The sequence below is a fragment of the Podarcis filfolensis genome (assembly GCF_964270895.1).
Source record: "Podarcis filfolensis genome assembly, chromosome: 1".
NCBI classification, from domain to species: Eukaryota; Metazoa; Chordata; class Lepidosauria; order Squamata; family Lacertidae; genus Podarcis; species Podarcis filfolensis.
In genome coordinates this window covers 44,056,574-44,070,882 of record NC_139604.1, presented here as the reverse complement: position 1 = coordinate 44,070,882, position 14,309 = coordinate 44,056,574, and the positions used below count along the sequence as shown (strand labels likewise).

Sequence of the window (14,309 nt, the reverse complement as noted above, 5' to 3'; positions counted from 1 at the left end):
CCAAACTAGGATTCTTTATGCCACATGAAACACTGTTGGCATTGTAAATCCTAGCAGCAGCCTGGCTTGAGTTAATATATGGCTTGTCTGTGCACCATATATTTAAAGCACATTTAAAGCAGATGTTCAATGGTGCTTGCTCATAGGTGAATGGGATCAGTTTTCTGCTTCTCCAGTGTGACCTATTCTTTCTGTTTTGTAATAATAGACCCTGAACTAACAGACCCAGAGATTACTTTATGGCATCTATACTCCAGCCTTAGTCAAGAAGGCTCTCAGAGCAGGTACAGGCACTGTGCACTCTGTATATCATCACCACATCCACTCATTAGCACCACATCCACTCATTCTTCATTAATCAATGAATCAAAGTTCAGTAGCCATAAAACAGATGTTTGTTTTGTGGCCCAGATAGTGATTAGGGAATATGCTAATATTGAAGATATTGGTCTTAAAATTTATATTTCCTTTAATCATAAAATCTGACAGTTTTCTCAGAATGTTTAAGTTGAATTCAAATTTAAAAACCTATTCATTCATATTTAATACATGTGGGTCCTTCCAGACATTGTTTGCTCAGAAATGGTACAAGAACACAGCCCAAAAAAGAAAAATGTTGAGCATTAGCTGGTGCCTGTTAGGAGTGGTACTGCTGAAACAGCACTGGATTTAGGCCAGTGTGAGTGGTTCCCCCCTACAGGCCCTGAGCCGAGGGGGTGCAAAATTGAGAAGACCCATTTGGGGATGCCAAATTTTGGTCTTGCACAGAGCGCCATATTATAAAAGATTAGCAAAGCCTGCCCCTGGGCTGAAAGGAGCCAACACACTCTGTTGTTGTTGTTGTTTAGTCGTTTAGTCGTGTCCAACTCTTCGTGACCCCATGGACCAGAGCACGCCAGGCACTCCTGTCTTCCACTGCCTCCCGCAGTTTGGTCAAACTCATGCTGGTAGCTTTGAGAACACTGTCCAACCATCTCATGCTCTGTTGTCCCCTTCTCCTTGTGCTCTCCATCTTTCCCAACATCAGGGTCTTTTCTAGGGAGTCTTCTCTTCTCATGAGGTGGCCAAAGTATTGGAGCCTCAGTTTCAGGATCTGTCCTTCCAGTGAGCACTCAGGGCTGGTTTCCTTAAGAATGGAGAGGTTTGATCTTCTTCTAGTCCATGGGACTCTCAAGAGTCTCCTCCAACACCATAATTCAAAAGCATCAATTCTTCGGCGATCAGCCTTCTTTATGGTCCAGCTCTCACTTCCATACATCACTACTGGGAAAACCATAGCTTTAACGATACGGACCTTTGTTGGCAAGGCGATGTCTCTGCTTTTTAAGATGCTGTCTAGGTTTGCCATTGCTTTCCTCCCAAGAAGCAGGCATCTTTTAATTTCGTCTTTTAATTTCAACACACTCTAGTTTTGCCCTTTTCCCTGTTGAGTGCCATGAAGGCAACACTGAGGAAGAAGAGGGAGCTATTAGCTGGTGCCAGAACCTGGACTGGTTATAAGAAAGAAGACAGGTAGGTGGGGAGGGGGTCTGGCAGAAGCTGTGGAAGGTGGTCCATTAGGGCAAATGGGGCACCAAGCTCAGCCTGCCCCACAGCAGCTGCCGGCCTTTTTTCTTCCAATCAACCAGTCCTGGGGGTGACACTGGCTGTCAGTTTCCTCCTCCTTAGTCTCAGTGTTATCCTTGTTGAGCTCACCAGGGAGGAGGATAGGTTGGTTTCTGCCTGACCTTGGCTCTGGCTCCCCCTACCGTTGGCCTCCCTGCCTTCTGCCCAACGAGCACCAGCCACCACTGGGCGGCCGGAGGTTGGTGGGGCCGGCCTCGTTTGCCCCAATGGCTCACCCAGCAGGAAGAGAGCTATTTCTCCCTTCCAACGCCGGCCCGCTGGGCTCCCTGACCCCGATCTTCTCTGACTGGTCTTTAGGGGCTGACCTCCTTCCACCGCGGGCTGGATCCCGGCAGACAAGGCGGCGCATGCAGGCCGGGGTGTGTCAAGCGTCTTTCCCAGCCTCCGGGATACTTAAAGCGGACGAGCGCCGAACTTGACGCCGCCGGGCGCGAAGGGACCCAGAGACGACTTGGGGAGCCCAGCCACCATGTCTGCGCTCAAAGTCTGCATTATCGGTTCCGGGAACTGGTGAGTACGGCTCGGACGCAGCCGAGGGGGAATCGCAGCAGGGCAGAGGGCGAAGAGCCCCCTACCCACCCACCCACCCAGCCACCCACCCAAGAGCTGGGTGCATGTGCGCCCTTGCAACAAAAGCCGAGGGTGGCCGACGGGCTATCCAGAGAGGGGGCGAGGGAGCGCGGAGAGAGACAGCCATCCCTCTCCGGACCTTTCCTCTCTCGCTCTGCCTTCATATCCAGGTCCATATCTGTCCTAACTTGGACACCTGCGCAAAAATGCCAGGTTCCCCCGCCCCCGCTTCGCCTTAGAAAATTTAATCGCCTTTGGATTGCCCCGATCGTTCCCCACGAGAGTCCAGAGGAAACCAGCAGACGAGGTTGCTTAGGCTGCAATCCCATCCCATTTAGCTGGGAGTAAGCCCCGCTGAATCCAATAGGGCTTCCTGCTGAGCAGACATGCTGGTGCTGAGGGCGCATCTGTTATGTTCTATGCGGCTGCATTTGCTCCCCTGAAATGTCAGTACCTTATAAAAACAGGAATGAGGAGCCTCTGGCGCTCGCACGGTTGTTGGACGGTCCATCAGTCCCAGGCTGCAGGGCCAATGTTCAGGGGTGCTGGGAACTGTAGTTCCGCAGCAGCGGGAGGCTACCGGCTGGCCACCTCTGCTATAAATTAAGGGAAAAGCGCAGAGCAGCTCTGTAATCCAAGCAGAAACGCTGTAGACCGACAGACTACAGTCTGTCCGCTGTAGACAGTCGGACAGACTAGAAATCCCTGACCGACACACACCTGTACCAGTTTACTCGGGGGAAATGCCCCCAGGCTTCCCTAAGACATGTTTTGGACTACAGCCTTCCAGAGCTTTGCGAGAGGGAATCGTTTGTTGTTTTGCAGCGTTTCCACCTCCAGTCTGAACCATGCTTCATGTGTTTCTATAGCACCTGCAGATCAGACTAGAACATTGGCCTCAAAGGGAATATATCCAGTGACAGGCTGAGTTCACCTGGGAGAAAAAGTGCTAGAGGAAACGGGCATGAAAGTGTCGTACATTTTATACCCCCCCCCCCTTGAAATCAGTTTGGGATTAATTTCCCAAATTTGTTTTAGATGTGGTATTATTCCTGTGCTTTCATAATATCAGCCCTACATTGAAAGCCAGCATGGGTACTATTTCATAATGTGTACTTGCAGAGCAAGATGATGGTTGTGCATCAGAAAGGGAAGGTTTTTGTTTATTCTTCTCAAGCTTTTTCTTTCCATAGTAGCTTCCTGTAGGTCTAAGTGAAAGTCATTAGGACCAACCAGCACAGTTAATAGGACCAAAATAAAAAAATTACTAACACTGACCAAGGACACTTCGGATTTTTAAAATTTATTTCCTAGACCAGCAGAGAAACCTGCATTTTTTTGTAGTCATGTCTTCGCAGTGTGGAATAATTTGATACCATCTATGAAATGGAATGTTAGTTTATTTGCAGGAGTTACTGGTCTCTCAAGAGAGAGAAATGTTGCACACACCCTGACCGACAGGCCGAGACTTAATTATAGTCATACCTATTTCTCCCTGTCTTCCCCACCCTTGTCCTTTTCATGTACGTTCTCAGATTACTATGCTCAGATTTACATAAAGATTTATGCTTACCTTTCCATTCTTTCAAAGAACAGGGCATTCAGAGACAGGTCTTTGTTATCTTAACATCCAGTTTGGGCACTCTCCTAGAAATCCACACCAATGAAAGGGGCTTTGTTCTTATTCCACAATAACAACACTAAATAAATAAATAGAACCTGCAGCTACACAAATTTCATTATGGCTATACACGTCGATGACCTTTTCTGGTGAGCTATAGAACTCCTTGACCTTAGAGATGCATACTCCATAATGTAAACCCTGGGCAAGTTTCAGAATTTATGTTAAGCAGGGTGGAGGTTGAGCTTGAAAATAGCAGGGAGGATTTGTGTATTTTATTCTTAACTTTTCTCTCTTCGTGGCATACTCGAATGATGTCTCAATTGGTAGTTTGGTGCAAATTCACCATTGTTTGTATGAAGAAGGAAAAGACTGATCATTTGAGATGGGACACAACAGCCAAGGGCAGCACAAGATTCCTGTCCGGATAGTTAGGTAGAGATTATACCTCTTTCAGGAGTGAAAAGGGAGTGGGTGGAGATGAAAGGAAGCAAAGCAGTAACAGATCGCACAGGGTGTAGCATGGATGAACCATACCAACTCCACATTCAAGGTACAAGCTGTTGGATACTTTCACAGGAAAAGCTGACACCTTAAATCTGCACCTTAAGTCCACCTACGAAGGCAAGCCCTGCAGAAAGGTAGGCAGGTTCCCTAAGCCTCAACCCACAATGCACCAGAAGTGTACCATGACAGATAAAATATGGATGTTCTGCTCCTTGTGCCTTGCCTGCTACTTGCAATTTTTCCACTCCCAGTTCCTTTGTTAGATTGGAAGCTCTAGCTGCATGGAGATTGACAGTAGCAGATCCTACACTTCAGGGGTGGCACCTAGAAGCGCTGGAGATATGGAAAATGATGGTGGCTGTTACAACTACTTTGTTGCTGGGCCAAGGGTGTACTGGGTAGCTGGAGCTGTGCTGTGCTCTTGGAACTCCACCCATGTAGCCTCTCTAGTGCCCAGAGCATCTCCACTAGTCCCTTGGCAAGCTTTGAAAGGCTGAAGGCAGCACTGGGGTGGGGGCACCAGAGGGTCATTGTTAGGTTTGATGGAGCCCTGGGCAAGGTGACCCCTGGCAAGCTCCCTCAAACATGGCACCAATCCTGGTAAAGGCCTCTTATTTGCACCCAAACACAAAATGAGCCACAATTAAAGCTGCCCCCGGACACAACAGCATAGCATGGGTAGCTTAAAATACCAACTTTTTGGTGATATCCTGGCTACAGAGGAACTACCTTCAGAAAAGATGTCTGGCTCCCCTACAAGAAATAAGAATTGTGCCTTTCATGTACGCATGCAGAATGGTTGTGCCTAACAGAGGTTAGGCGTTTGGTCTTGCAACCCACCCCACATCCCACCAGCACCCCAAAATGCTGATGCAGCTCTCATGTGATAGGCTACAAGTCAGAGTCCTTCAGAGGTGGGGGGAAATTTTGAGCTCTTTTGTTTGTGAGTTGAGTCAGAAACACTAACCTCCAAGCTTATCTGTAACATTTGCAGTCAGGGTTGCATTCCTTTAAGCTACCAAAATAGATGTGAAAGTTCAATGGTCAGCAATACTGTACTTTCAAAAACATCTAAACAACCCCCTGCATACTAAACATCGGCTTCTCAGTTGTTGTTTTTGGAGATTTCATAGTCAGACCTTGAAATCTTTATTTTCCATAATGGTTTCTGATTTGCTGCTGGTTTGGTTTTATTGTTATTATTAGCTGTTTATTTATTAGCTGTTAAATTGACAAACAAAATCAACATTTTGGAAATGTGGTCATCAAACTGATGTCAGGCATGACATATGCGAACCTGATTCTCAGACAGCTCAATACCACACCTTCCTGTTTCAGATTAGTTGGCCTGAACTCTGGAACAACCAATGTTCTTGTTTGATACCCACAATCACAAATGTGGACTTGAATCCCCCACCTTATGCAAATGTTTACTTTTCTTTCATCAGTGTGACTAACTAACCCATGTGCAAAAGTTTTGCTTGAAGAGTCTTAAGGAGTAGTTTGTCTGCTCATCTCTGGTGACCTGTGGGTTAGGAGCTCTTCTAGATTGTTGTATATAACTTGTGAACCTGAATTCAATAGTCCAGATTTAATAGGTATCACAAGCTATCTTGTGGAGTCATTAGGAGAATATAAATATATTAATAAAGAAACATACAAGCTGTCAAAAGCTTTTTGCCTTCTGATGAAGGCAGCTGCTAGGACATGGCTCAGTGAGGCAGAGAGATCTAATGCTGATATAGCAGCCTTCTCTTAGCCGAGATGACCTTTGGCTTAGATATGCTTGACACAGACATATGCAAAAAGGTATTGCCAGCATTTTAAAGATTTATTTAAGTTCTAACTTCAGAGAGGTGAGTTTTATGTGTGAAGTCTGTGCTAGCTCAACACACTCAGACCACCTGAAAACCCAACTTTATTTGTACTACTAATCTGAAAAGCTTTTCAACTGGTCTCTCGGCTGTAGTTCTCTGTTACTTACATTTCTGTGGAGCAGCTAGAGATACAATTTTGCTGACAGAATTTTGGGACTCCCGGGTTCTGTTTTACTTTCACTTGTTCAGTCACAACACATGGCGCTCAGATATAGCTCTCCTGACGAAGTTGTGTTTGCTTGAATGACCTTGAATACCATTAATCTAGCTTAGAAAAACACAGTGTAACTTCACTGGATCTGCAATGGTGACACTCTGATGTTGCCCCAAGGAAGCCATTGAGGGAACAGCAGTGGCGGCAAGTCTCACAGGGGGTGCTCCAGCGGCAGGAGCCTCCCAGGCTGGCACCCCATGGCAGGCGGCATTTGCATCCCTGGTGGGCAGATTTTCGCGATTGGCACGATCGTCATCATGAAAATCTGCCCGCCAATCGTGTAATACCGTCCGCTGGGGATGCGAGCGCCGCCTGCCGAGCGGAGCAAACACCACCCGCTGGGGGGTGCCAGGCTGATCACAGGGCATATTTATGCGATCAGCAGGCGGATTTTCACAACAGTGATCGTGCCAATTGCGAAAATCCGCCCAGTGGGGGTGCGAACGCTGCCACGCCGCTCCGCCCGGGGGAGTTTATCACCCCCCTAGGCATGACACCTGGGGCAAACCGCACCCCCCGCACACCCCTTGCTACACCTCTGGGGGACAGAAGTCCTGGTCTCCTTTCTATTTGTATGGAACAAGGAGGAAAACACTAGGAATTATTGTTATAGAGATTAGGCAAGATGGTGTGATAATTCAAGTAAGGTTCGTGTACTCTTTTGTGTACAAAAGTATGTTCCCTGACATTTCTCCCCATTTTTATTTTCATTATTTGTTAAGTTTAATATTGCCCTTCATCTGTAGATCTCATGGTGGTTCACAACAATTTCCAATATAAAAAACACAAAATACAGACTAAAAATAAGAACAAAAACAAGCCAGAAATCCCACATCACATTTAAAAGGGCATTGGATATCAATCAGCCCGAGGCCTGGTTGAAGAGGAACACTTTCACCTGGTGCCTAAAGGTATATAACGAAGGTGCCAGGTGAACCTCTCTGGGGAGAGCATTCCACAATCAGGGAACTGTTGCAGAAAAGGCCCGTTCTCATGTTGCCACCCTCTGGACCTTTCATGGAGGAGGCACATGAAGAAAGGGCCTCAGATTATGTTCTCAGGGTTGAGATAGGCTCATATTGAGAGAGGTGGTCCTTGGGGGTATTGTGGTCCTGAGCCATAAGGTTTTATTGGTCAAAATCTGGGCCTGAAAATTGATTGGCAGCCAGTTGGGCCAGGATCAGTGTAATGCTCAGACCTTCTTGCCCCGAATTCTGCACTAGGTGGAGAAGCAGGTCTAGACTAACTGTGCACACAACTCTTTAAAGGGGAAACCATACTTCCTCCTCAGTTAAAATCTTTAAGGTCTAAATATGACATAGGTCTAAATATAAGGTCTAAATATGACATATGCCAATTTTCTTTGCTTAAAAATCCCCACATGGAATTTTGATGTGGGGTGTTGGTTTTGGAATCCGTCTGTCTCAAAAGACAATGGAGGGCACCTCCAGGGATGAAGTCAAACTGCTATGTTAGCAGCACCAAAGTGACCATCCAAAGTGCACAAGCAGTGCATATGTACAGTACATATGTTGTATTCCGGTAGTACACACATTGGCAGCCATTTGTGAAATTTACTATAGGAGGTAAAGCTTTATAAAGTTTGCTAAATCCAAATTACTATGCGAATTTTGCTTGTGTCCAAATTCTTGAGATATAGTGCTTGTGCAACCATACGCTTCTGGTGAGTGGGGATGCAATTAACCCTGCCTTTAATTATTTGCCTTCTTTTCCTCCCCCTCCCCCACTTTTCTTTTTTTAAAGGGGAAGTGCCATTGCAAAAATCATAGGCAAAAATACCCAGAAATCCCTCAAATTTAACCCTACTGTAAATATGTGGGTATTTGAAGAGCAAATCGATGGGCGAAAACTCACAGAAATAATTAACCAAGACCATGAGAATGTGAAGTATCTCCCAGGGCATAAGCTACCTCCTAACGTGGTAAGTTCAATGTAACTCCTTAACTGTAGTTTCAGGTTTTAAAGGTAGTGTAGTTGGGCCATAATGGAATGCAATTCAATGTAACAAAGGCTGCTTCCACACTGGGAATTTAGTGTACAATAGCTGCATTTTGGGTCGCTCACTTTTTATGAGGCTCGTGCTTAACATTGTGAGCTAAACACCCTACTCCCATGCTTCTTCTTTTTGGCTTTCTTCCACCCCCACCCCTATTCCTCAAGCTTAGAAAAATCTGCCCTTTCTTTTAAAAAAACATAGCAGAACAGCTGTGCAGCTTTCCCAGGAGCAGACTGAGAAGGGAATTGTACTCACAATATATCAGAAGGATAATGCAATTGATTAAAGAGCAGCATAGGTACACACAGACATTGATATGAGTTGTGCATTATCTAAACTAGAGAAGAAATCCTGGCACAGCTGTCAGAACAATGCAGGAACCTTGTGAGTTTTGCAATTGGTTAGGCTTAGATACATTATTTGTCTCCAAACCTACTCGGTATTCCAGAATACTCTGAGGAGCTGCAGACCATTGTGTCCCAAATTGCAGAATGTGTACAACAAAGACAGGTAACGAGGTTGATCCCCCCCCCCTCCAAGTGGCTGCCAAGCTTGAGGCTATAATCCTATACACACTTACTTGAAAGCAAGCCTCATGCCACTGGACTTATTTCTGAGCAAACATTGATAGAATTAGGTTGCTAAGAGAATTGAGCTAAGATACTTCAAGAAGTTTTTCAGATGCAAAGCTTAAATCTATGTTTACTTAAATATCTCTATAATATAAATTTAAAAGAGTGGTTTCTCCCTCTCCAAAAATTCATGGGCAGTTATGAAGTTGAACGTTGTGTTTTCATGTGAGTTAGTAGATCAATGTTATTTTGTATGGACCTCAATTCAGGACAGCTGGCCATATTAAGGCTGCTGCAGGAAATACTTGTGTCGCATATAAGGATGTGCCTTCCTGCATGCACAACCCCAGGAAATACACATTGCATGCTCAAAATGTGTATATATGTGAATGTCATCTCAATCCACTCTTGCTGCTATGGGAAACGCTGCTGGATAGCTGCTCTTTGTTTGTTTTTCAATAATAGAATGTTTAAACTTTCTTCTTTTTTGTCTCAGATTGCTGTAGCAGACCCAGCAGAAACAGTAAATGGTGCAGACATTATAATATTTGTTATACCCCATCAGTTCATTCCTAAAATCTGTCAGCAGCTAACTGGCCATGTAAAACAAGGAGCCATTGGAATTTCGCTGATCAAGGTAATTTGTGAACCTTTCCCAAGGGGTAGGAACGGTTAGGGAGAAAACAGAACAGTGAAATTTCCTGGGTCATGACTGCATATAGGGTGCAGCAGGGGCACCAACCTGAATAAAATATTGTGGGGGCCCAGGTAAGCCCTGCCCCACATAATCAATTACATTTGTCAGGAATGTGGCTCACCCGAGTGCAGAGGAAGAGTCAGACTCAGAAATTGAGCTAAGTGAGAGACCAACTGCAGATGAGAGCTAGCTGACAGAGCCAAGAAGGGGTAGCTCAACCACCCTTCCAGAAGAAGACACTGTTAGCTCTCAAGAAGCAGGAGAGTTAGGAGGCAGCCAAAGTGTTGCTAGGCAATCAGCAGATAAGCAGAGGACTGAGAGTGTGTCGAGTGGAAGTGGGGAAGAGGAAGGCCAGCCTCTCAGTCCCCATTATAGGAGACTGGATAAGGTCAGAGGACAATGGAAGGGAAAGAGGGGAAGGGCGGGAATTTGGCATCCTTCCTGCTGTGAAAGGGGCAGAGGTTCAGACTGACCAACTATTGTCAATGTGAGCAGGTGAGAAGCCGTGCTCTAGATGTGTGGGGTTTTTTTTGTAAATAAATGTAACATAAAACTGCTGGAGTCTCATTACTTCTTATCGGGGCTTGCTTGCCTGCCTGAGATCATTACAACATGACACGGTGCACACACTATTTGAACGGGAATGCCCATCAATTTTTTTTTGGGGGGGGAGCCCCCTCAAATATTTTATTGGGAAGGCTGAAGCCCCCATTGTCCCTAGGAGTCGGTTATGGACACCCCGAGATGCAGAACAGAAGGCAAAAGTGCCATATTTGGAATGGACTAGTCGTTTCCCCACAATATATTATTTTATTTTCTAAAGCTTATGTTATTATATAAAAAGTTGGCTATGTAACACACATCAAACAATTTTAAGAGAAATGTACTGTGTGGGTCATAACTAAGATATATATTAACCCGACAACGTGCTGTCTGTTCCCATTATCCTTTGTTGTAAACAACTCCTGCACGGGCTCAATTTCATAGAGTACAACAGGATCAGATCTATGTTTCATCTACTGAAGTGCAAGGAAGGCTAGTCTTACTTTTGTTCACTGCCTTCCTGTTAAACAGGGCATAGACGAAGGCCCTAAAGGACTGAAACTCATATCGGACATCATTCGAGAGAAGCTGGGCATAGAAGTCAGTGTACTCATGGGAGCCAACATCGCAAATGAAGTGGCAGATGAAAAGTTCTGTGAAACCACCATTGGTAATTCTGTGTTCAAGACTAATGACTAAACCAGGGATCAGTTCAGTCCACTTAATCAGAATATAGATCCAGAATGTTTCCCCTGCTCCACTTTGTGGTGATCTGGAAGATATATCTGTGGATCTATAGCTGCTGTGATGAGACTTCCCCCCACCCCACCCCCTAAAAAAACCCTTGCCAACTTTTTTGTTTGTTGTTGCAGTGTTCTGCACAACCCTGTAAGAATGAAAGGTAGCAGCTGGTCAAAGGTCACCCAATGAGATTCATGGATGAGTGGGAATTTGAATTTGCGTCTCCCTAGTCCAACACTCTTATCCTCTACATCTCACTGACACTCACAGCTGACCTAGGTGGTTTTTATTATGACTGCCCATCCTTTTGCAAATGGGAATGTTTGTAGCATTTGAATACAGGCATTCTTGTGTTTTCGATAACACAGCACTGAAAGCGTATTTACAAATCATTATTGAGCATCTCTCCCTATAGAAAGCTTACTGGGTTTGGGTATATCTAATGGTGAGTCACAAGCATAGCTGAGATTAGAAGAGATGCTTCCATTTAAGTCCAAGTCATATGATATGCTGTTACTTGGCCATCACCTCAGTCCTAATTTACTATGCTTCTTTCCATAGGTTGCAAAAATCCTGAAAGTGGGAAGATCTATAAAGAGTTGTTGCAAACCCCAAATTTCAGAATTACTGTGGTAGATGACTGTGACACCGTGGAGCTCTGTGGAGCCTTAAAAGTGAGTAATTCCAAATCAAATATTGTGAGGCCAATTAAAGTTTTGGCAATCTGTGTGGTCAGCTAAGCTTTCAAAAAAAATTCATATGTTTTCTCATTCATTTGTTCTTGGCTTTACAAATCTGTAAAATGGGAGAACTGCACTTACATCCCAGCTGCTATACTAATTAAAAATGGCCTTGATATAGGTTGGACAATAGCTGGTTGTTAAATCGCTGCCGCCAGTTAGGAAGCAAATATATATGACATCACTTCAGAAAAAAAGTAATCCTTTGGACATACTATTCTCCAGTGAGTTTTATTGGCTTTGATGTAGGCAGCGGGAAAATATGTCCAATGACTTCTTTTTTAAAGCGAGATCCGTTTGTTTTATGTTGGGCACTTTTTAGATGACTTTCTAGGCAACGTCTGCACTGGAGTTTCTAGGACATATGATAAAATACTTTTTAGAGATTTGTTGAAGGTGGGACAACATACACATACTTTTGTCCACTATGAGGAGTTGTGAAATATTTCTTTTCAGGTTTCTGATAGAGGAAGAAAAACCAGCGTCCACACAACACCATAGGCATTACTCTATAGTACATCCAAAGTTGTTTTCTTCTAGATCAGACTATTTGTAGATCAGCTCTGTCCTGTCTACTGCTGTCATTAGCAGAGGCCATTTAATTTCACCCTCTACCTGATGCTTTTAATTTGAGATGCAAGGGAATTTGGGATCTTCCGCCTAAAAACCATGTGCTACAGAGCTATGATCCCTCCCTCATATCACTATCTCACTTAAAAACATTCAGACAAGGATACACCTCATTAGCTGCTTTGATCCTATGGAAATGTCTCACCAGCTGCTTTGATCCTGTGGAGAAAAACAAGAAGTGTGGCTTGTCACTACCAAGACATATTTTAGCAGCATATTCTTCAACTGCAGCAGCACTTCTTATAGTGACCAGAATTGCAGACACCACTTGCTGAATATATCTGAATAGCCCACTGAACTGCATGCAGTTTTGCTCTTGGGGGCATTTAGGAACAATTGAATGGAGAAATGCAGCTGTTGGAATGCATTTGTGAATGGCACCTTTTGCTAAGCATTCATGCTTTCTGAAGTCATTAAATGTGATGCCTTTGTCTCATGTGATTTTCTTCTTCTCTCTCTTTTTCTCCCCCTGTCCTAACTGGATTTAGAATATCGTTGCAGTAGGGGCTGGTTTTTGTGATGGGTTGGGCCAAGGTGACAATACCAAGGCAGCTGTGATTCGTCTGGGCCTAATGGAAATGATTGCCTTTGCTAAGCTCTTTTGCAAAGGCCCCGTAGTAATAAATACATTTCTGGAAAGTTGTGGTGTTGCTGACCTGATTACCACATGCTACGGGGGACGCAACAGGAAGGTGGCTGAAGCTTTTGCACGTGGTGGAAAAGTAAGTGTTTCCCCCCCAAGATTAATTGCTCTAATGGGGGGCAGGGGGCATATCTAATTAGTATATTGCAGCATGCGTTTGTTTGTGGATGAGACCAGTGGTAGTGACCAAGGCCCCTTGCTAATAACTGACATTGTGTGATGTTAACCTTTCTAAATTGGGCATAATGTGGAGAAAGTAGATAGAAAGAAGCTCTTCTCTCTCCTCTTTTCATAATATAACCAGGCACCATCCAGTAAAAAAGAATGGTGGGAGATTCAGAACAAAGAAAGGGACATAGTTATTCACACCATGTAACTGTGGTATCCATTCCCAGAAAATGATGTGATGGTCTTCAACTTAGATGGCTTTAAAAGATTAGACAAATCAGTGGTGGGTATCTGTCACTACTCAACATGATAGCTGTGTCGGCTTTCTAGTGTCACACAGAGTTTAGCTGGAAATAATACCAAATGAGAGATGCTTGTCCTAATTTAAAAACACATACGTTTTTAGTATGTATAAGTAAATCTTGGGTATTGCTTAGATTGGAAATAATAATTTTGTGCAGACTCCATTCTTCGCAAAAGAGAACAAAGGGAGTTCCAGCTTCAGCACTTTCACATTTATTACTTAGTTTTAAATGGAGTTTAGTGATGCAGTTTCCTTTAAACCAAATACAAATGATTTAATACTCTTTAAAAATAATTTCCAGACAATTGAACAGCTAGAAAAAGAAATGTTGAATGGGCAAAAGCTACAAGGGCCTCAAACATCTGCTGAAGTCTACAAAATCCTGAAGCAGAAGAAAATGGTTGACAAGTATGTAGCTTGACTTTCTAGTAAATATCCTGTCTGAGAAGTCAGAGTATTCTCTGCACTTTGCTGGCTCCTTTGGCCATGGAAAAACTCTTGGGTGTCTCTGTTGTGAGGCATCACTAGGGTTGGGGGATAAGTTTGTATTTAAAGGCGAACTTACATAATTCATGCTTTCTGAGGAGGTATGGGAACCAAAACGCAGTCATCATTCAAACATCACACTTCTCTGAATTTCGCATGTAGTTCTATGGCCAAGGAATGTTTACAAAATGCATATAGTAGGATAAAGTGAAAATAACATATAAAATGCATTAAATTATGGAAAACTGATTTGTAAATAACGTGTATAATGAGAAATCAGCTTTAAAATGCCGGTGAATTTTCATGAGGCTTCTTATTTAAAAAATTGCAAATTGATGTGGAAATGTTGAGAA

The 14,309-nt window shown here is 44.0% G+C and overlaps 1 protein-coding gene across 4 annotated transcripts in view; it reads left to right on the top strand.

The window, feature by feature from the left end:
• Window positions 1-14,309, top strand: part of LOC310749198 (glycerol-3-phosphate dehydrogenase 1-like protein) — a 29,853-nt gene that overhangs the window by 15,137 nt on the left and 407 nt on the right. Inside the window, exons 3-11 of one of the 4 annotated variants that reach the window (XM_083585794.1) lie at window positions 209-284; window positions 1,924-2,136; window positions 4,576-4,802; window positions 8,180-8,357; window positions 9,501-9,641; window positions 10,776-10,914; window positions 11,547-11,659; window positions 12,844-13,077; window positions 13,772-13,878. In XM_083585794.1, coding sequence (XP_083441920.1) covers window positions 4,606-4,802; window positions 8,180-8,357; window positions 9,501-9,641; window positions 10,776-10,914; window positions 11,547-11,659; window positions 12,844-13,077; window positions 13,772-13,878 — 1,109 coding nt within the window. In that variant the 5' untranslated portion in view covers window positions 209-284; window positions 1,924-2,136; window positions 4,576-4,605. The remainder of the gene's footprint in view (window positions 1-208; window positions 285-1,923; window positions 2,137-4,575; window positions 4,803-8,179; window positions 8,358-9,500; window positions 9,642-10,775; window positions 10,915-11,546; window positions 11,660-12,843; window positions 13,078-13,771; window positions 13,879-14,309) is intronic. The other 3 variants (XM_083585793.1, XM_083585795.1, XM_083585796.1) reach the window with 3 other exon arrangements.